The following is a 23432-nucleotide window of genomic DNA, read 5'->3' as shown; positions in this document are numbered from 1 at the left end:
GGTGTGTGTCTCTTTGTTAACAACAGCTGGTGCACGATCTCTAATAGAAGTCAAGAGGTTCTTCTCACCTAAGCTAGAATACCCCATGATAAGTTGTTGACTTTTGTTTTTGTGTTACTATTTCTTTTTTGATTAAGCAAATATTTGTCTTACTTTTGAACTCTGCATTGTTGGGAATTGGCTCATACAGTGCCTTCAGAAAATATTCATACCCCTTGACTTATGACTGTGACTGACTGTCACAGCCTTAAATCAAAATGTATTAAAAAAATGAAATAAACATTTATTGAAAATGGAATGCAGGAATATCTCATTTACTTGGTTTTACAAGTCGATTTAGGTCAAAACTGTAACTAGGCCACTCAGGAACATTCAATGGAATCTTGGTAAGCAACTTTGTCCTTGTGTTTTAGTTTATTGTCCTGCTGACAGGTGAATTTCTCTCCCAGTGTCTGTTGGAAAGCAGACTGAACCACGTTTTCCTCTAGGATTTTGCCTGTGCTTAGCTCTATGATGTTTTTTTTATCAGAAAAAAACTCCCCAGGCCTTGCCAGTGACAGGCATACCCTTAATATGATGCGGCCACCACCATGCTTGAAAATATAAAGAGTGGCACTCAGTGATGTATGTGTTGTGTTGGATTTGCCCCAAACATAACGCTTTGTATTAAGGACATAAACTACATTTCTTAGTCACATTTTTTTGCTGTTTTACTTTAGTGCCATATTGCAAACAGAATGCAGGTTTTGGAATATTAGTATTCTGTACAGGCTTCCTTTTTTTTCACTTTGTCATTTAGGTTAGTATTGTGGAGTAACTACAATGTTATTGATTCATCCTCAGTTTTCTCCTATCACAGCAATTAAACTCTGTAACTGTATTAAAGTCACCATTGGCCTCATGGTGGAATTCCTGAGCGGTTTCCTTCCTCTCCGGCAACTGAGTTAGTGACTGGGTGTATTGGCCACTCAAAGTCTAATCAATAACTTCACATCCTCAAATGGATATTCAGTGTGTGCTTTTTAAATGTTTTATCGATCTACAAATTGGTGCCCTTCTTTGCGAGGCATTGTAAAACCTCCCTGTGTTTGAAATTCACTGCTCGACTTACAGATAATTGTATGTGTGAGGTACAGAGAAGAGATAGTCATTCAAAAATCATGTTAAACACTATTATTACATACAGAGTGAGTCAATGCAACTTATTATGCTACTTGTTAAGCACATTTTTACTCCTAAACTTATTTAAGCTTGCCATAACAAAGGGGTTGAATACTTATTGACTCAAGACATTTCAGGTTTTCATTTTTTATTAATTTGTAAAAATGTCTAAAAAGATAATTCCACTTTAACATTATGGGGTATTGCGTGTAGGCCAGTGACCCAAAATCTCAATTTAATCCATTTGATATTCAGGCTGTAACACAACAAAATGTGGAAAAAGTCGAGGAGTGTGAATATTTTCTGAAGGCACTGTAAGTAAGCTTGTCACTGTAAAATCTACACCTGTTATATTTGGCGCATGTGACCAATCAAATTTAATTTAATTTGACAACACTATTTACCAAGAGAGTTTTCATCTATATTTTTTCGTAGCTGTCAATATTTCCCACCACAAACCGATGCTGGCACTAAGATGCCACTCAACGAGCTGTATAGAGCCTTAAGCAAACAAGAAAATGTTCATCAGAATTTTGGCCTCCCCTTTTTTAGCACATCACTAGGACATCTACAGCACCTGGTGTCACAGGAAGGCCAAGAAAATGATCAAGGACCTCAGCTACCCAAGCCACAGCCTGTTCACCCCACTACCATCTACAAGACGGAGACAGTGCAGGTGCATCAAAGCTGGGACCGAGAAACTGAAAAACTGCTTCTATCTCCAGGCCATCAGACTGTTAAATAGTCACCAATATCCGGCCTCCGCCCAGTACCCTGCCCCCAGTACCCTGCCCCCAGTACCCTGCCCGGAACCTTAATCACTGTTACCTAGCCTTCTACCACCTGGTACTCTACCCAGCACCTTAAAGACTACTGCCCTATGTACATAGTCATTGAACACTGGTCACTTTAATGTTTACATACTGTTTTACCAACTTCAAAGTGCCTTCAGAAAGTATTCACACCCTTTGACTTTTTCCTTTTTGTTGTTGTGTTACAGCCTGAATTTAAAATAGATTAAATTTCGATTTTTATCACTGGCCCATGTACAATATCCCATAATGTAAAAGTGGAATTATGTTTCTCAATATGTGTACAAATTAATAGAAAAATTAAAAGCTGAAATGTCTTTGGTCAATAAGTATTTAACCCCTTTGTTGTGGCAAGCCTAAATAAGTTCAGGAGTACAAATATTCTTAACAAGTCACATAATAAGTTGTGTGGAATAATGTTGGAATAGTGAAATAGTGTTTAACATGATTTTTGAATGTTACCTCATCTCTGCACCCCACACAGCAGTGAATTTCAACCACAAAGACTAGTTGTTTTACTATGCCTCTCTCTGTTGGTAGGATGGTTAACAAAATAAAAAGCAGACATTGAATATCCCTTTGAGCATAGAAAATGTATTAATGACATTTTGGGTGGTATATCAATACACTTGGTCACTACAGGCTACAGGCGTCCGTCCTTCTGTTGCCGGAGAGGAAGGAAACCGCTCAGGGATTTCACCATGAGACTAATGGTGACTTTAAAACAGTTAGTTTAATGACTGTGATGGGAGAAAACTGAGAAGGGATCAACAACATTGTAGTTACTCCACAATACTAACCTAATTGACAGGGTGAAAAGAAAGAAGCCTGTACAGAATACAAATATTCCAAAACACGTATCCTGTTTGCAACAAGGCACTAAATGAATAATGCAAAACATGTGGCAAAGCAATTAACTTTCTGTCCTGGGGCAAATCCAATACAACACATTATTGAGTACCACTCTCAATATTTTCAAGCATACTGATGGCTGTATCATGTTATTGGTACGCTTGAAATCTTTAAAAACTGGTGAGTTTTTCAGGATAAAAGAGAAACGGAATGGAACTAAGCACAGGCAAAATCGTAGAGGAAAACCTGGTTCAGTCTGCTTTCCACCAGACACTGGGAGACTATAATTCACCTTTTAGCACCAGCGTTGCTTACCAAGAAGATGCCAGAATCCCCCACGCCAGAATTGACTCTAAGCGCAGGCACATTTACATCCAGCTTTAGCACTGCTTAGCACTTTATTGTTGTCTTGATCCTCTCTCACCTCTCACTATGCATTGTACTTGACATCAATTTTTTCCAATGGCTTCCTAATCATGGCAATATTCATTTTGTAAATGCAGTGTCCTCCCATGTCCCCGTGGAGACGACGGGAAAATCAGATTTGATTGAAATTGATTGCCGGCAAAAAAAATGTAAACAACTGATAAAGCAATTAACTGGGTCGAGTTGGCATTCTCCCAAGGATGTTGCTCTTAACTTATAATTGTAACTATTGATTCAAAGGAACAATTGTGGAGAGGCATTCTCTCCGTCTAGAAAGCTTTACGGCAAAAATGTATTTTCCATGGCACATCTCATTCTCTTCTTCTAAGGCTAATCTATAGGTATATTGTATATCTGTGCAAACTCTTACTGGAAGAAATGGAAAGCTTTGGAACTGTAGGCTATTTTAAGAATTTAAACCCAGGTTTGGTAGCTGAATATTCCTGGTGCATGGGGTGAAGTGTAATTGTTGAAAGATAGGTGGGGACCATCGGGCCTCCCATCGGTCTCTCGTGGGGTCTTCTAAACCAGCTGTCATCATCGGCAGCTCTATGGTAAGAAACATCTTGATTCCTGGAGCAAAAACCCTGTGCTATTCTGGAGCACGAATACAGGACATTACAAGGCTGCTTCCTACCGTTCTATGACATTGTTGTAGATAACATTCATATACTGAAAAGTTGTGCAAAAAGGCTAACTCTGCTCCATCGTTCATTGAATCAGATGGCTCATTCATCATAAAACTACTTTAATAATTTTTTTATTGGCAAGATTAGCAAACTTAGGCATGACATGCCAACAACAACATTCTGAACCTACACTCCATGCATAACTGACCAAATTAAGAAAGCAAGCATTGTCATTTAAAATTCCTAAAAGTGAATGTGGAAGAGGTGGAACATTTTTTGTTGTCTATTAAATCAAATCAAATTCTAATGGTCACATACACATATTTAGCAGATGTTATTGTGGATGTAGCGAAATGCTTGTGTTCCTAACTCCAACAGTGCAGTAGTATCTAACAATGCATAACAATACGAACAAATCTAAAAGTAAAATAATGGAATTAAGAAGTATATAAATATTAGGACGAGCAATGTCAGAGTGGCATTGACTAAAATACAGTAGAATACACTATATACATATGAAATGAATAAAACAGTATGTAAACATTATTAAAGTGACCAGTGATTCCCTGTCTATGGACAGTTGAAGTCGGACGTTTACATATACTTAGGTTGGAGTCATTAAAACTCGTTTTAAACCACTCCACAAATTTCTTGTTAACAAACTAGTTTTGGCAAGTCGGTTAGGACATCTACTTTGTGCATGACACAAGGAATTTTTCCAACAATTGTTTACAGACAGATTATTTCACTTATAATTCACTGTATCAGAATTCGAGTGGGTCACTAAATTGACTGTGCCTTTAAATAGCTTGGAAAATTCCAGAAAATGATGTCATGGCTATAAAAACTTTTGATAGGCTAATTGACATAATTTGAGTCAATTGGAGGTGTACCTGTGGATGTATTTCAAGGCCTACCTTCAAGCTCAGTGCTTCTTTTTTTGATATCATGGGAATATCAAAAGATATCAGCCAAGACCTCAGAAAAAAATTGTAGACCACAAGTCTGGTTCATCCTTGGGAGCAATTTCCAAACACCTGAAGGTACCACGTTCATCTGTACAAACAATAGTACGCAAGTATAAACACCATGGGACCACGCATCCCTCATACCGCTCAGGAAGGAGACACGTTCTGTCTCCTAGAGATGAACGTACTTTGGTGTGAAAAGTGCAAATCAATCCCAGAACGACAACAAAGGACCTTGTGAAAATGCTGGAGGAAACAGGTACAAAAGTATCTATATCCACAGTAAAACGAGTCCTATATCGACATAACCTGAAAGGCTGCTCAGCAAGGAAGAAGCCACTCTTCCAAAACCGCCATAAAAAAGCCAGACTACGGTTTGCAACTGCACATGGGGAAAAATATTGTATTTTTTGGAGAAATGTCCTCTGATCTGATGAAACAAAATTATAATTGTTTGGCCATAACGACCATCGTTATGTTTGGAGGAAAAAGGGAAGGCTTGCAAGCCAAAGAACACCATCCCACCCGTGAAGCACGGGGGTGGCAGCATCATGTTGTGGAGGTGCTTTGCAGCAGGAGGGACTGGTGCACTTCACAAAATAGATGGCATCATCAGGTAGGAAAATTATGTGGATATATTGAAGCAACATCTCAAGACATCAGTCAGGAAGTTAAAGCTTGGTCACAAATGGGTCTTCCAAATTAACAATGACCCCAAGCATACTTCCAAAGTTGTGGCAAAAGGACAACAACGTCAAGGTATTGGAGTCGCCATCACAAAGCCCTGACCTCAATCCTATAGAACATTTGTGGGCAGAACTGAAAAAGTGTGTGCTAGCAAGGAGGCCTTACAAACCTGACTCAGTTACACCAACTCTGTCAGGAGTAATGGACCAAAATTCACCCAATTTATTGTGGGAAGCTTGTAGAAGGCTACCCGAAACGTTTGACCCAAGTTAAGCAATTTAAAGACAATGCTACCAAATACTAATTGAGTGTCTGTAAACTTCTGACCCACTGGGAATGTGATGAAAGAAATAAAAGCTTAAATAAATCATTCTCTCTACTATTATTCTGACATTTCACATTCTTAAAATAAACGTGGTGATCCTAACTGACAGATAATTTTTACTAGGATTAAATGTCAGGAATTGTGAAAAACTGAGTTTAAATGTATTTGGCAAAGGTGAATGTAAACTTCTGACTTCAACTGTACATAGGGCAGCAGCCTCTACGGTGCAGGGTTGAGTAACCATGTGGTAGCCGGCTAGTAATAGCTATTTAACAGTCTGAAGGCCTTGAGATAGGAGCTGTTTTTCAGTATCTCGGTCCCAGCTTTGATGCACCTGTACTGACTTTGCCTTCTGGATGATAGCGGGGTGAACAGGCTGTGACTCGGGTAGTTGATGTCCCTGATGATCCTTTTGGCGGCCTTTCTGTGACATCTGGTGCTGTAGGTGTCCTGGAGGGCAAGCAGTGTGCACAGGGTGATGCGTTGGGCAGAATGCAGCACCCTCTGGATAGCTCTGTGGTTGTGGGTGGTGCAGTTACCGTAACAGGCAGTGATACAGCCCAACAGGATGCTCTTAATTGTGCATCTGTAAACGTTTTTGAGGGTCTTAGGGGCCAAGCCGAATTTCTTCAGCCTCCTGAGGTTGAAGAGGTGCTGTTGCGTTTTCTTCACCACACTATCTGTGTGGGGTGGACCATTTCAGATTGTCAGTGATGTGTACGTCAAGGAACTTGAAGCTTTTCACCTTCTCCATTGTGGTCCCACTGCGGTCACACACTGTTGTGAAATCTGCCTTGGCAGCAGCTAATGGGGATCCATATTTTATCATTTTTTATTTTACCTTTATTTAACTAGGCAAGTCAGTTAAGAACAAATTCTTATTTTCTATGACAGCCTAGGAACAGTGGGTTAACTGCCTTGACAGCTAGGGTGTGGCACTACAACATTCTGCCCCACTACAACAAAAAATGTGCTGTTGGGTGTACTCAAGGACCGGAGTTGGGAAACACAGCACCAGCACAACCCCATCAGTGATCAATAAGAGGGATCAGGTAGATATTGTTCAATAATGCATCCCTCCCCTTGACGTTCTATAGGACCCTGCTGTGGTGTTGTTTTAAATAACTATCTACGCCTCTGAGGGAGTTGACCCAATGACACAATGAAACAATCCTGCTAATCAGCTCAGCAGGGGCCTGATCTGAGCATGGAAGCCCTACTTATGTAAACGTGTAAGCATGGGCTAGTAAAGATAACCAGGGTGCACAGAAAGGGCGTTGTTAACCCCACAAGGCCTTCCATTTGAAAAGGACATGTCACCCACACAACATATCCTAATAGCGTATTGACTCCATTTCCACCCCTGTGTAACTCTTATTCAGCACATGAGCGATTTGGGTGTCTGGTTTTCTGAGTGCTAGTTGTCGAGGGTCTGGCCAAGCTACCTGCTTTGTAAGGAGTGTCATAGATAAATAAGTAGGAATATTCCATGAGTGATGTTGAGACAAACAGTCAGAAGTCATTTAGGCTGTCATCTCTCATCATGCTGTTTCCAGTAAGGCCCTTTGTGAGTGCAGTATACTGGAGATAGGGACTCGGCTCCCAGTCTTCATTACGACATTGGCATTTTCCCTTTGAATGGCAGACTTCTTTTCTCTCTGCCTAGGGGAGATAGCAGCATGGTTCATTTCAGATCCAGGTCAAGTGTGTCTGTAATGGTCTTGTAAACCGGGAACCTACTGTAGGCCTACACTGCTGAAACCCTTTCGAAGTGCAATGCGGAATGTGTCTTTCAGATGTGATGGTTTCGCAGCTTGGAGCAATAGTAATGGTGGTATATAAAACATATAGTATGTTGGTCTGCTGGTACTTTATTCCACAATTGATTCAATAATTTTACACCATCTTAGAAGAAGATAAGTACTTTATAAGTAGAAGGGGTTAAATGTTTTAGTACATATACAATGCATGGAATGAAACGGGGTGAAAGTTCATCTCTGCCTAGGTAAAACTAACATGTGCGAGTACACATGGCTACTGTTCATGTGGTTAAAGTAATTGATGTTTGAAATTGTAGGAGGGGTTGTTCACATCATATGTTTGACCACTTTACTGCATGTGTGCTAGTCATAACTGGCTGGTACGTATGCACATACTGTGTATGGGCTATGGTAATGATCATGGAAATGTAATGAAAAGCTTACCATGTCCATAGAAATGTAATGAACCGGTTTTGCCGTTTCATTGACTGATCATTGAAATCCATTGAGACAGTTGTAACATCTTGTACAGATGATGCATTGCAGGGTTTCCCAAATAATCTGTGCTTGATGATGAGTTGGGTATTTGACTCAGCTGTGTAGTGCTAGGGCAAAAACCTAAATGTGCATCCCGGAAGGGTCCCCAGAACCGAGTTTGGGAAACACAAATGTTTTGTACTAAATGATCACATTGAAAATCTACTGTAGGCTGCTTGTCCGTGTGGGAAACAGACATATTGATCATAAATATAGTATACTGCTTCTACCAAAGATTGATGTGGGAATGAGTTGCTTGGCTAGCTGGATAGGTAAATAGATGCAAAAAAGTGAAAAGACAACACACAAGAAAGGACCACAACCGTTTGAAGGAAAAAATAATCTGTTTCACTACACTGGATCCGTCAGAATGAGAAGCAACTAGCCAATGACATTACAATAGGGGTGTGATTGAAGTTGTGTGGACCATTGACATGACAGATCGTGTGGTGCAAGCATCAGAAATTGTAACGACACGTCTGACAACGCTTCAAAAATCTAGGACACGGGGGAGGGGGGGAATTCAGTTTTTTCTCAAATGGTTAGGAATCTATGTCATGGTGCTTTTTTATAAAAAAAAAAGCTGTCACGTTTAGACAGTGAAGTCTTTATAAAGCATAGCTTATCAAAGACTCTTTGGTCACCTTGTAAGAAGTTCAACTCACTTTTGGAGTTCAGTCACACTCACTTTTTCCAGAGTTCAGTCACATTCATTTAGGTGATGAATCACCTGAGGCTGACGTTGTGAAGGCTTCACATGCTTCCTTCATTTATACATTTTTAGAACAATGTTGGTGCACTGCAATTTTCAAATAAAAATAAGATGATGTTTTGTCACACACTGAGTAGGTATGGTGAAATGTATTGTTTTACAGGGTCAGTCATAGTAGTACGGTACCTCTGGAGCAAACTAGCGTCATGTGCCATGCTCAAGGGTAGATGGAAAGATTTTTCACCTTGTCGGCTCAGGTATGCGAACCAACACTCTAATCACTAGGCTACCTGCCTCCCTATCGTCTGTTCATGTTAATCTCTCTTGATAAACACCCTAAAAATACATGCTCAAGCATGTGTGTGGGGATCTCATGCCTGGTCAGGTAGCTCCTAAAAGCAGATAGGAATGGCATATTTCTGGACCTCATTGGTTATTCCAAAACAACAGATGCGCACAAGCAGCAGCATGATTGCTGACTGTTCCAATAATACCTAATACATGACAGAACAGCTGCTTGTTCCGATCATCTACTCATTAGCATATTTAATGATCAAATGCAGCCTGACCCCCATTAAGCCCCTTGTAAATGAATAAAATGCTGGATTTGGTGCTGGATCCTACTATGTTTTTGGTAACATATTGCTGTTATTGATGCTTTAATTGCTCAATTATTCCATTCCCCACAGGGATGAACTGGCCAATATCGAGGTGATGCAACTGGACTTTGAGATGGAGAACTTCACCAGCCAATCGGTCACCAGAAGGATCAACTGGAACATCGACTACCGGGGCCAGAACCCACCTCCGGACTCGGAGAAGGTGGTGACTGAGTTGACCGTGGTGCAGAAGGACATTCAGGCTATCATCCCACTCTCCATGGTGAGTAACCTGTGACATCACATATGGTATGCTATAATAATGTTCATATCAGTTGAATCGGTCCATTGAAACATTTGCCACAACTATTCAATTCAAATCTCTCATGTAAGATAATAGGTTAGCCTCCAGTTTCATCAAAGGACCTTCAATCCCCATTGTCATTTGTAACCATGCTTATCAACACGAGGTTCTCTCTCACTAGATCGATGATGATTTCACCTGCTAAGAGAAGGCTACAAAGGCCACCAAGTAATAGTACATCATGCTAAGAGTCTGTCTGGCGTCTCCACTCCTATCTCATGAAAAGGGGCAATTACTGTAGTAGGCAGTAAAAAACAATTGTGGAAGCAAGGGGCATTAATTAAGTAATAGGAAGGAAGAGGGCCAGTCCTGAAGGGTCAAGTCGCCTCCTATTTGGTTTCACCTCCCCTTACTTGGTGAAGGGAGCCTGTGGAAAGTATCTAGAAGTTTTAGGGGGGAGAGACTTCATTATTTGGATATTACAATTCAACTGGTTGGGTAAAATGTATAACGACACTTAGTTCTCTCAGCCCTACATATATTTATATACGTCTAAAATGCCACAAATTGCAAAGAAGCAAGCACCCAGGTACTGAAGACACTTTTTTAACACACTCAACAACAGAGGTTAATTAGCGAAGAGGAACATGACCTCTGTGTGTTCACCGGACTTGGCGGTATGCTTCGAGGGCTTTGTTAGAGGGGTCAGGCAGCGATGAGGATAGGAGTTCAGCTGAAAGGAGCCGGGGTCATAGAAAGGCCAACGTGTGGGGAATAGCAAAAAATAGCAATAGCCGAGGCAACCTGCGCCATTTCATTCATTATCAGCTGCTTTGTTTCACTGTTTCTGCTTCATGTACTGTAGTGTAGAGAGGTTGCGTCCCAAATGTAACCTTATTCCCTTCATAGTGTACTACTTTTGACCTGGTCCCATAGCACTCTGGTGAAAAGTAATGCACTATATAGGGAATAGGGTGCCATTTGACCAAGGCAGAATCTAATGCCACACATTCTCAGATCTCTCTGTCTAATTATTGTAACAGTAACAGTAGCAGCAAGGCGGTAGACATAATGCACTTAGTTCTTTGTGTCTACCATTGCACACATCCTCTGAGAGCTTGATAGAAACCAGAAGGCTCAGATCAGTATTTTTTCTGCAGCCACTGATTTGGGAAACAACAGGATGAGGCAATCTGGGGAAAAAACACACAAGATGCATTTTATCTTGAGTAACAAAAAAATGAAACAGACAAGGGACAAGAACATGGCAAGCCATGTGCACAAAATGAATTCCCTCTCTGATTTAGCCCTAGCATGAACAAACGAGGGGGAGAGGGAGGGAGGCTTGAGGGAGAGATAGAGGGATGGGGAAAAAAAGGAGAAAAAAAACTAATCCCAAGACGTGAAAGCTTTGCTAAGCAGATTCACTGCCAGCCAGAGCTGAGCCACTACAACTGGGGAGGAGGAGGCGAGGGAGGGGTGAGATAGTAGGGAGGGAGGAGGAACGAAGGAGGTGGGTGAGTTTACAGTGCAGAGTAGTAGCATCTTCCAGGAGGATGTGGTTAAATCAGACTCCATCACATTAGTCCTGTCAGGGCCCCAACTAGGTCCCCCTGGCCCCCACAGTCTTGGCACAATTACTGCCCCGTGTCAGAGAGCCCTCTCGGGCTTCTTATTAACGAGGGATGGGAGAGGTGGAGAGGATGATGAGGGGAATAGCGGGATACTGTGTTGCTGGCTCCACCACTGCTTCATGGGCATTTTCTTTGCCGAGGTCCTCATGGCACGAAGTCACAGGGCACGTGCACACACACACACACACACATCTACACACGCCACAGGTTTTGCACGTCTGGCGTGGCATTTCAATCATTTCCATGAGGAGTAGGAAGTGGGAGCCAACAGAGGTTTGGCTTTGATATGATTCGCTGGCTAATCGGCTCGGTCTTAAAGCCTCCATCACAACTCAACAACTGTGGGGCTGTCAAGCTTCATTCATTCTCTCACTGCTTGTCATTTGGTTACTTGGATTAAAGTGGACCCTGCTTCTTTCATTTCTCCAGTTTAAATCTAAAACACTGTTCACATGGATGAAGCTAAACTAGTAGTCATTAATCGACAATACTAGTCATTGTTTCAGAAGCAGTATAATACATGTTTTAATTTCCGCAGTGTATTAGACGGATAGTTGTCTCAGTCCCGTTTATTGGGCCTGGAGTAGTCGTGTCTTGTGTCTACACTAACTTATCCTTTTCTTACTGTATGGAGTTTAAAAGTGTTAACCTTGGCGTTTCGTAGGCTATAAAGTGTTTGATTACTTTGAAATCCTTTCCTGCGTGTTATTGATAGCTCTCCCCCTACTGTGTTCACGATAAGCTCTCACTCATTACTACGGACAGTGTGGCTTCCGCTTACCGCCACCATAAATTCTCAGGCCCCCCCATTTAAATTTAGCATATTAGCTTGGCAACAGAATACCTTTCACGGCTGTTAAAGGTAGAGGACCAAAGCGCAGCGTGGGGAGCGTACAAGAGACACTGAACAAAACAACAAACACTACAAAAAAAAAAAAAAAAACGTGCCGCTAATTGCTATGTGCCTTAAACAAATGTCAACTTCCCACAAAGACAGGTGGAAAAAAGGGCTACCTAAGTATGGTTCTCAATCAGAGACAATGATAGACAGCCGCCTCTGATTGAGAACTACACATGGCCAAACACAAAGAAATGGAAAACATAGAAATAAAGAAACTAGAATGCCCACCCTAGTCACACCCTGGCCTAACCAAAACCTTCCCAGGTTCTCTCACGTCACCCGCTCCTCCGCTCTCTCCACTGGCTTCCAGTTGAAGCTCGCATCCGCTATAAGACCATGGTGCTTGCCTACGGAGCTGTGAGGGGAACTGCACCTCAGTACCTCCAGGCTCTTATCAGGCCCTACACCCAAACAAGGGCACTGCGTTCATCCACCTCTGGCCTGCTCGCCTCCCTACCACTGAGGAAGTACAGTTCCCGCTCAGCCCAGTCAAAACTGTTCGCTGCTCTGGCCCCCCAATGGTGGAACAAACTCCTTCAAGACGCCAGGACAGCGGAGTCAATCACCACCTTCCGGAGACACCTGAAACCCCACCTCTTTAAGGAATACCTAGGATAGGATAAAGTAATCCCTCTCACCCCCCCTTAAAATATTTAGATGCACTACTGTTCCACTGGATGTCATAAGGTGAATGCACCAATTTGTAAGTCGCTCTGGATAAGAGCGTCTGCTAAATGACTTAAATGTAATGTAAATGTAATAAAAGGCTCTCTTTGGCCAGGGCGTGACAATACCATTGGCACGTGAAAATGAGAAACATTAGGGAGGACAAGATGTTTTTTTACTATAAGGTGACAGTTTTGGTTTGTTGAGAAGAAAAAGAGTTGAACTCTTTTCTCCTTCCCATAATTTGTCAATGTCAGAGGACCTCCCACTGGGCACAGATGTCAATTCAACGTCTATTCCATGTTGGTTCAACGTCATTTCATAGAAATGATGTGGAATCAACGTTGATTTAACCAGTGTGTGCTTAGTTGGCTGTCATCGGTCTGCAGTGGCTATTCTTTAGCAAGAAACTCAGAGGCTAGGTTAACACATTTTCCTCATTGGAAATGACTTAATAAGCATATTGTATTATGAACAAATGTATCAACAGGTAAAATGGCATCAATATTCAAATAGTGCACCAGCTAATTTGATTTGGGCAGGACCTGACCATTGTGAATTCTTCTTCTAGACTTTAAATTGTTCTAGTTTCAAATAGTTTGGAAGTTATATTGTGAGATTACCTGCTATGGACAGCATTAAGTCATTCGGTATGTATTGGTTTTCGAAGGGCACACACAACATACAATTTGCACTCATTGTCAGTGAACATATGCTTGTATCATGCCGGATAAACTCTCCTATTTGATTGCCAGCTCTAGGGCACTACAAATGAAAGGAGCTCATCAACACACATGCCTCCAGAAGCAACATTAATCCTCTTTTATATGCTGCATTCTTTTTGATTACACCACATTAAGTATGACTGTTTTCCCTCCAAGACTTGAGCATGGTGGTGTTTTGATTGAAGTCAAAGGAACATTTACATGCTTTGGGTTTTCTCTAGGGGGCCACGAGGGACACAAATTAAAGTCAAACTCCTTACCCCCGCATAGCTCACATTCATTCCGTCAAAATAATGAGTTTATTAACAGTCGCCCATTTCAAGAACCAGTGTGCATTTTAATTGGCTGTTTCTATATCACTGGAGTCATGATAAAAGTGTAGATCTGCTGACGGACTTGGCCCTGTTTATAATCAGTTCTCAAGTCAGTTTTTGTTCCCCAGCATTTATTAGCAACACTGGACTTCATAGTTGTTGTTTGAGGCCTTAGTGCACAGATTCACTAACAGTAACCTGTTGTTTGAGGCCTTAGTGCACAGATTCACTAACAGTAACCTGTTGTTTGAGGCCTTAGTGCACAGATTCACTAACAGTAACCTGTTGCTTGACGCCTTAGTGCACAGATTCACCAACAGTAACCTGTTGCTTGACGCCTTAGTGCACAGATTCACTAACAGTAACCTGTTGTTTGAGGCCTTAGTGCACAGATTCACTAACAGTAACCTGTTGCTTGACGCCTTAGTGCACAGATTCACCAACAGTAACCTGTTGCTTGACGCCTTAGTGCACAGATTCACCAACAGTAACCTGTTGTTTGAGTGCACAGATTTAAGTGCACAGATTCACTAACAGTAACCTGTTGTTTGAGGCCTTAGTGCACAGATTCACTAACAGTAACCTGTTGTTTGAGGCCTTAGTGCACAGATTCACCAACAGTAACCTGTTGCTTGACGCCTTAGTGCACAGATTCACCAACAGTAACCTGTTGTTTGAGGACTTAGTGCACAGATTCACTAACAGTAACCTGTTGCTTGACGCCTTAGTGCACAGATTCACCAACAGTAACCTGTTGTTTGAGGCCTTAGTGCACAGATTCACTAACAGTAACCTGTTGTTTGAGGCCTTAGTGCACAGATTCACCAACAGTAACCTGTTGTTTGAGGCCTTAGTGCACATATCCACTAACAGTAACCTGTTGTTTGAGGCCTTAGTACACAGATTCACTAACAGTAAGCTGTTGCTTGACACCTTAGTGCACAGATTCACTAACAGTAACCTGTTGTTTGAGGCCTTAGTGCACAGATTCACTAACAGTAACCTGTTGTTTGAGGCCTTAGTGCACAGATTCACTAACAGTAAGCTGTTGCTTGACACCTTAGTGCACAGATTCACTAACAGTAAGCTGTTGCTTGACACCTTAGTGCACAGATTCACTAACAGGAACCTGTTGTTTGAGGCCTTAGTGCACAGATTCACTAACAGTAAGCTGTTGCTTGACACCTTAGTGCACAGATTCACTAACAGTAACCTGTTGTTTGAGGCCTTAGTGCACAGATTCACTAACAGTAACCTGTTGCTTGACGCCTTAGTGCACAGATTCACCAACAGTAACCTGTTGCTTGACGCCTTAGTGCACAGATTCACTAACAGTAACCTGTTGTTTGAGGCCTTAGTGCACAGATTCACTAACAGTAACCTGTTGCTTGACACCTTAGTGCACAGATTCACCAACAGTAACCTGTTGCTTGACGCCTTAGTGCACAGATTCACCAACAGTAACCTGTTGTTTGAGGACTTAGTGCACAGATTCACTAACAGTAACCTGTTGTTTGAGGCCTTAGTGCACAGATTCACCAACAGTAACCTGTTGTTTGAGGCCTTAGTGCACAGATTCACTAACAGTAACCTGTTGTTTGAGGCCTTAGTGCACAGATTCACCAACAGTAACCTGTTGTTTGAGGCCTTAGTGCACAGATTCACTAACAGTAACCTGTTGTTTGAGGCCTTAGTGCACAGATTCACTAACAGTAACCTGTTGTTTGAGGCCTTAGTGCACAGATTCACCAACAGTAACCTGTTGTTTGAGGCCTTAGTGCACATATCCACTAACAGTAACCTGTTGTTTGAGGCCTTAGTACACAGATTCACTAACAGTAAGCTGTTGCTTGACACCTTAGTGCACAGATTCACTAACAGTAACCTGTTGTTTGAGGCCTTAGTGCACAGATTCACTAACAGTAACCTGTTGTTTGAGGCCTTAGTGCACAGATTCACTAACAGTAAGCTGTTGTTTGAGGCCTTAGTGCACAGATTCACTAACAGTAAGCTGTTGCTTGACACCTTAGTGCACAGATTCACTAACAGTAAGCTGTTGTTTGACACCTTAGTGCACAGATTCACCAACAGTTCACAGATTCACCAACATTAACCTGTTGTTTGAGGCCTTAGTGCACAGATTCACTAACAGTAAGCTGTTGCTTGACACCTTAGTGCACAGATTCACTAACAGTAAGCTGTTGTTTGACACCTTAGTGCACAGATTCACCAACAGTAAGCTGTTGCTTGACACCTTAGTGCACAGATTCACCAACATTAACCTGTTGTTTGAGGCCTTAGTGCACAGATTCACTAACAGTAAGCTGTTGCTTGACACCTTAGTGCACAGATTCACTAACAGTAACCTGTTGCTTGACACCTTAGTGCACAGATTCACTAACAGTAAGCTGTTGCTTGACACCTTAGTGCACAGATTCACTAACAGTAACCTGTTGCTTGACACCTTAGTGCACAGATTCACCAACAGTAACCTGTTGTTTGAGGCCTTAGTGCACAGATTCACTAACAGTAAGCTGTTGTTTGACACCTTAGTGCACAGATTCACTAACAGTAAGCTGTTGCTTGACACCTTAGTGCACAGATTCACTAACAGTAAGCTGTTGCTTGACACCTTAGTGCACAGATTCACCAACAGTAACCTGTTGTTTGAGGCCTTAGTGCACAGATTCACCAACAGTAACCTGTTGCTTGACACCTTAGTGCACAGATTCACTAACAGTAACCTGTTGCTTGACACCTTAGTGCACAGATTCACCAACAGTAACCTGTTGTTTGAGGCCTTAGTGCACAGATTCACTAACAGTAAGCTGTTGCTTGACACCTTAGTGCACAGATTCACTAACAGTAAGCTGTTGCTTGACACCTTAGTGCACAGATTCACTAACAGTAAGCTGTTGCTTGACACCTTAGTGCACAGATTCACCAACAGTAACCTGTTGTTTGAGGCCTTAGTGCACAGATTCACTAACAGTAAGCTGTTGCTTGACACCTTAGTGCACAGATTCACTAACAGTAAGCTGTTGCTTGACACCTTAGTGCACAGATTTAACAGTAAGCTGTTGCTTGAACAGTAACCTGTTGTTTGAGGCCTTAGTGCACAGATTCACTAACAGTAACCTGTTGTTTGAGGCCTTAGTGCACAGCAACAGTAACCTGTTGTTTGACATTCACAGATTCACCAACAGTAACCTGTTGTTTGAGGCCTTAGTGCACAGATTCACTAACAGTAACCTGTTGTTTGAGGCCTTAGTGCACAGATTCACTAACAGTAACCTGTTGTTTGAGGCCTTAGTGCACATATTCACTAACAGTAACCTGTTGTTTGACACCTTAGTGCACAGATTCACCAACAGTAACCTGTTGTTTGACACCTTAGTGCACAGATTCACTAACAGTAACCTGTTGTTTGAGGCCTTAGTGCACAGATTCACTAACAGTAACCTGTTGTTTGAGGCCTTAGTGCACAGATTCACTAACAGTAACCTGTTGTTGTTTGAGGCCTTAGTGCACAGATTCACTAACAGTAATTCACTAACAGTTGTTGCTTGACACCTTAGTGCACAGATTCACATTAACAGTAAGTAACCTGTTGTTTGACACCTTAGTGCACAGATTCACTAACAGTAATTCACCTTAGTGCACAGATTCACCAACAGTAACCTGTTGTTTAACAGTAACCTGTTGTTTGAGGCCTTAGTGCACAGATTCACTAACAGTAACCTGTTGTTTGAGGCCTTAGTGCACAGATTCACTAACAGTAACCTGTTGTTTGACACCTTAGTGCACAGATTCACCAACAGTAACCTGTTGTTTGAGGCCTTAGTGCACAGATTCACTAACAGTAACCTGTTGTTTGAGGCCTTAGTGCACAGATTCACTAACAGTAACCTGTTGTTTGAGGCCTTAGTGCACAGATTCACTAACAGTAACCTGTTGTTTACACCTTAGTGCACAGATTCACCAACAGTAACCTGTTGTTTGACACCTTAGTGCACAGATTCACTAACAGTAACCTGTTGTTTGAGGCCTTAGTGCACAGATTCACTAACAGTAACCTGTTGTTTGACACCTTAGTGCACAGATTCACCAACAGTAACCTGTTGTTTGACACCAACAGTAACCTGTTGTTTGAGGCCTTAGTGCACAGATTCACTAACAGTAACCTGTTGTTTGACACCTTAGTGCACAGATTCACTAACAGTAACCTGTTGTTTGACACCTTAGTGCACAGATTCACTAACAGTAAACTGTTTGAGGCCTTTGATTCACTAACAGTAACCTGTTGTTTGACACCTTAGTGCACAGATTCACCAACAGTAACCTGTTGTTTGAGGCCTTAGTGCACAGATTCACTAACAGTAAGCTGTTGCTTGACACCTTAGTGCACAGATTCACTAACAGTAAGCTGTTGCTTGACACCTTAGTGCACAGATTCACTAACAGTAAGCTGTTGCTTGACACCTTAGTGCACAGATTCACCAACAGTAACCTGTTGTTTGAGGCCTTAGTGCACAGATTCACTAACAGTAAGCTGTTGCTTGACACCTTAGTGCACAGATTCACTAACAGTAAGCTGTTGCTTGACACCTTAGTGCACAGATTCACCAACAGTAACCTGTTGTTTGAGCTGTTGCTTGACACCTTAGTGCACAGATTCACTAACAGATTCACCTTAACAGATTAACCTGTTGTTTGAGGCCTTAGTGCACAGATTCACTAACAGTAACCTGTTGTTTGAGGCCTTAGTGCACAGATTCACTAACAGTAACCTGTTGTTTGAGGCCTTAGTGCACAGATTCACTAACAGTAACCTGTTGTTTGAGGCCTTAGTGCACAGATTCACTAACAGTAACCTGTTGTTTGAGGCCTTAGTGCACAGATTCACCAACAGTAAGATGTTGTTTGAGGCCTTAGTGCACAGATTCACCAACAGTAACCAAGATTGTGAGGACAGATACAAAGGCATTCAAATATACTTTCCTTTGTCACCTTAATTTTTGCATCCTCTTGATGAAGAAGGAATGTTTCACTTTACAACTCAAATTACTTAGCATACATAGTCAACATTAACTTCTTGCCTTTTTGTTCTAGAGTCATTTGGAGCAGAATGCAGCTCGGAGGAGAAAACATAAAACATATTCCCTTTGTACAGTACAGGAAATGTTCAACTTGTAGTATATTTGAGATTTCAAAAAGGCTTCTGAAGTATGTAATTTCCACTTTGAAATTTCAGACTTGATTTACCCTTAAGAAAAATGTATCAACCCCTACAAAAATGTGTATTATAATGCCAATTATAATCCACATAATAATTCACATTTCCTGCTGAAGCAAACTGGCTCAAGTTAAGATCCTACATCTGTACTTGGAGTGATGAAATGGATGAAAATCAAACCCAACGATCACTGAGAATGGCTTCCAGCGGAACTCTTTTGGACATTATTTTTGAAAGGTACATATTGGAAGTACCCAGTGAAATATAATAGCGATGAACACTATCTAACACTGTTTCATGTTTGTTCCCCCTCTACTCTACAGGACACCGAAATCATTAACACTGCGATACTGACCGGCCGAACCGTGGCCATTCCCGTGAAAGTTGTCTCTATTGAAATGAGTGGAGTCGTCACTGATGTCTCGTCCTTCGTAGAGTGCAAGTCGTCTAACGAAGACATTGTCAAGGTATGGTACAGCAGATTCCCACTTAGGTTGCAAAATTCCAGTAACTTTCCCCAAATCCCCAGGTTTTCATTATTGGGATTTCTGGAAAACTTGGGAATTTGGGGAAATTACCGGAATTTTGCAACCCTATCTCTCCGATCTTGGTAATGCATCTGATACCGAATGGAATTCCACCGTACTCCTACACACCCTAATGGACCTGCAGCACACTTTAATATACCATAATGCAAACATGAAAACCTCATTATACGGCTGTCCCCCCACGGACGAATCAATGGATGTTCATACACGTACTGGTACACCAAAAGGTTACAAAGCACAGTTATAACTATAAAGGATATAGTTTTGAAACACTTCTCTTCTCTGGCCTAGTCTGGTCTAGTCTGGCCTAGTCTGGTCTAGTCTGGCCTAGTCTGGCCTAGTCTGGTCTAGTCTGGCCTAGTCTGGTCTAGTCAGGTCTAGTCTGGCCTAGTCTGGTCTAGTCTGGCCTAGTCTGGTCTAGTCTGGTCTAGTCTGGCCTAGTCTGGTCTAGTCTGGTTGCCACCTTGTCTCCAGACCTTAGAGTTTACTTTAGCTGCGTTATCTGGTGCAAGGCATCCATTTCCATCCATTTTCATTGACTAAGGCTACATCCCAAATGTCACGCTATTCCCTATTTACTGCACACATTTTTACCAGAGGTCCTGGTTGGAATTACTGCACTAAATAGGGAATAGGGTACTATTTGGGACGCAGACTTAGCCAAGTAGGGCGACTGTAGTGCTGTAAAGTACTACTTAAGTAGTATTTTGGGGTATCTGTACTTTACTATTTTTTATTTTTGACAACATTTACTTTTACTTCACTACATTCCTAAAGAAAATTATGTACTTTTTATTCCATGCATTTTCCCTGACACCCAAAAGTACTCGTTACATTTTGAATGCTTAGCAGGACAGGAAAATGGTCTAATTCACACACTTCTCAAGAGCACATCCCTGGTCATCCCTACTGCCACTGATCTGGCATTCTCACTAAACACAAATGCTTTGTTTGTCTGAGTGATGGAGGTTGCCTCTGGCTATCCATAAATACATTTAAAAAAAGAGTACTGCCATCTCGTTTTCTTAATAGGGAATTTGAAATGATTTATACTTTTACTTTTGATACGTATATTTAAAGTAATTACATTAACTTTTGATGCTTAAGTATATTTAAAAACAAATAGTTTTCGACTTTTACACAAATATTATTTTACTGGGTGACTCACTTTTACTTGAGTCATTTTCTATTAAGGTATCTTTACTTTTACTCAAGTATGACATTTGGGTACTTTTTCCATCACTGGATGACCGGAGGCGAGGAGACGATGCTAGTGTCCTGGGATGACTCACAAACACAACTTTGGCCCGTTGGGAGCCCACAGTGGTAGAATACAACTTCAACTCCCATTTGTGGAATGAAGAAGGACCCACATTTTGCCTTCATACCCCATAATCAGCAGGGGTAAATCCCATTTATCTGTAGAAAGAGTTGGATAAAGGAGGTTGCAACCTCTGAAATGTAATCCAACTTTATTTGTTGATTTTCTCGGAGCACGTTTGATGACAGCATCACGACACCTTACAGAACGTGAGAAAAATCATACTCAATTTTTTTATATTGATTTAAGCGTTTCTGTTCATTTGAGATGATCACGTGGGATTATCGAAAGCAGAGTGCACAACAATAAATGCATGTGTTCAGAATAAGTGGAGGGAAAAGCATTAACTGTACAATACAGCAAGAACATACAGACCACACCTAATCTTATTCTGACATTCATATGTGTGATAAGACTAGGATCTATTTGTCAGAGGGCAAATCAAAAGCGAGACATTTTGCCATTAATCTGTTTGTGAGAAGGTTTAGAATGGTTTCAAGGCGAGCTGCATTAGCTCAATGTTATTGAATAGACCTCGCTTCGCTGCCCTTGCCATTGAACTTTAGAGGATAATGCAAGATGAGACCTTCAAGCCGAGACAGTTCTATAAAACAATCCGCCGAATACAAAAGAAAGGTTCCTAAAGATTATCCACAAAGGTTGTGTGGTTGTTCAGTTGTGTGGTTTTGTGCTATCCCCATTGCATTTTGTGGTGCCACATTATTCATACACAGCACTGTAATACAGATCTGTTCAAATCAGATTACTCTATTCTATTATTCTATTCGCGTAGCCTAGGTGAATCTGTGGAACACTCAAAACTATAGGCTCCGCTCGGTCTATAAGTAAAGCACATAGAGAATGTCTTGTCATTTAAACCAGGCCTCACCATGTGCACACTGTAGGTTGTGAATTCCAAATGCGTGGGCTTCTGCTTAATTTTTGTATGTTTTTTTTTAAAACAAAGCATTTATTTTTTATTTTTTGCTTTGGCTATTCGCCAACCTGCCATTGTTCTGTTTTTGTTCCCAACTTTTGGAAAAGGTTATGCTGCTCTCATTTCTCTTTGCTGAGGCGTTTATTTGTTTGTTTGTTTCTCCCTCTTTGAAATAAATAGGCCACAGTATATGTCAGCGCTGCCGGATAACCCAATCCCATTTGACTGTACAGTGTGTTTGTGTGTGTGTGTGTGTGTGTGTGTGTGTGTGTGTGTGTGTGTGTGTGTGTGTGTGTGTGTGTGTGTGTGTGTGTGTGTGTGTGTGTGTGTGTGTGTGTGTGAGCACAGTAGGATGATTTGGTTATTAAAGACCACATCTGTGCTCTGCTCAGACAGAGTTCATTTTGTGTTGTGTTGTGCAGGGTGTGGAGGAAGGCACGGGAATGAGAGGCAGTATGGGGAGAAGGCAGGCAGCAGAGAGGGAGGCTGGGCGAAAGGAGGTGTGGGCTGAGGACCCTGTGGGGATTTGTCAGCAAGCGGGAGACATGACTCCCCCAGCTGATCCTTTCTCCCAGGGCTGTGTTTGTGTATGTGTGTGTGTGTGTGTGTGAGTCACTGTAGCCATCTGAGGACACAGATAAGGCGGCGGCGGAAAGCCTTGTTCCGTGCCAGTGGTCATCCAACCCTTGCCCTGCCAAGCCCTCTGTTTCCTCCATTCTGCACTCACACCAATGTGACACATTCACCTTCAGCCAACGACTAGGCTTAAATAAGAAAGGCTTTGTGAGGCAGTGAGATAAGTACACCTGAGTGGTCTAGTGTTTCAGTGTTGTCTCCTTGCTGTCTGTTGTGCTATTGTATATGAGAGGTCTCGAAGAAGTTCGTATTATTGTCGATGGCCTCACAATGAGGACATAATCCAGTCAATGAGAGCATACAGACCCAGATGTTTTTTTTAAATGATTGTATCCTACTAGAAACTGGTTTTGAGAGATTAAGCAATGAAACGCTGTGTTTCACAAATAATTCCTTCAGTTGATTAATAAGTTAAGGGGGATTTTTAAAGAGAAGTCTATTGATTATCATACTGTACCTTCCATCAATCAAAGTAGGTTTTCATAATGGCCACTACAGAGCAACATTAACCCAACTGGGGTGTGTTCATTAGGCACCAAACGAAAAGTAAAATAAACTGAAACAGGGAGGGTCAACCCAAACTTGTACCTTAACGCTTGATTTCACTTTCTGTTGCAAAACATTTTAAAATGTTTGATGTTGCATGCCCTAATGAACACAGCCCAAGTTATGTTTTATTTTTCCATCTGCTCCACCTCCAGCAAGTTAAACAGGTGGCATTGATAGGCCGAAATCCTGTTTG

At 41.6% G+C, this 23432-nt stretch overlaps 1 protein-coding gene across 2 annotated transcripts in view; it reads left to right on the top strand.

Moving 5' to 3' along the window:
• The window catches only part of tmem132e (transmembrane protein 132E), a 343313-nt gene that overhangs the window by 298569 nt on the left and 21312 nt on the right, over positions 1–23432 (top strand). For both annotated transcript variants that reach the window (XM_029671542.2, XM_029671541.2), the window contains exons 4-5: positions 9559–9751; positions 19572–19715. In XM_029671542.2, coding sequence (XP_029527402.2) covers positions 9559–9751; positions 19572–19715 — 337 coding nt within the window. The remainder of the gene's footprint in view (positions 1–9558; positions 9752–19571; positions 19716–23432) is intronic.

This window comes from Oncorhynchus nerka, linkage group LG10 (genome assembly GCF_034236695.1).
Source record: "Oncorhynchus nerka isolate Pitt River linkage group LG10, Oner_Uvic_2.0, whole genome shotgun sequence".
NCBI classification, from domain to species: domain Eukaryota; kingdom Metazoa; phylum Chordata; class Actinopteri; order Salmoniformes; family Salmonidae; genus Oncorhynchus; species Oncorhynchus nerka.
This window is presented reverse-complemented; position numbering and strand designations above follow the sequence as displayed.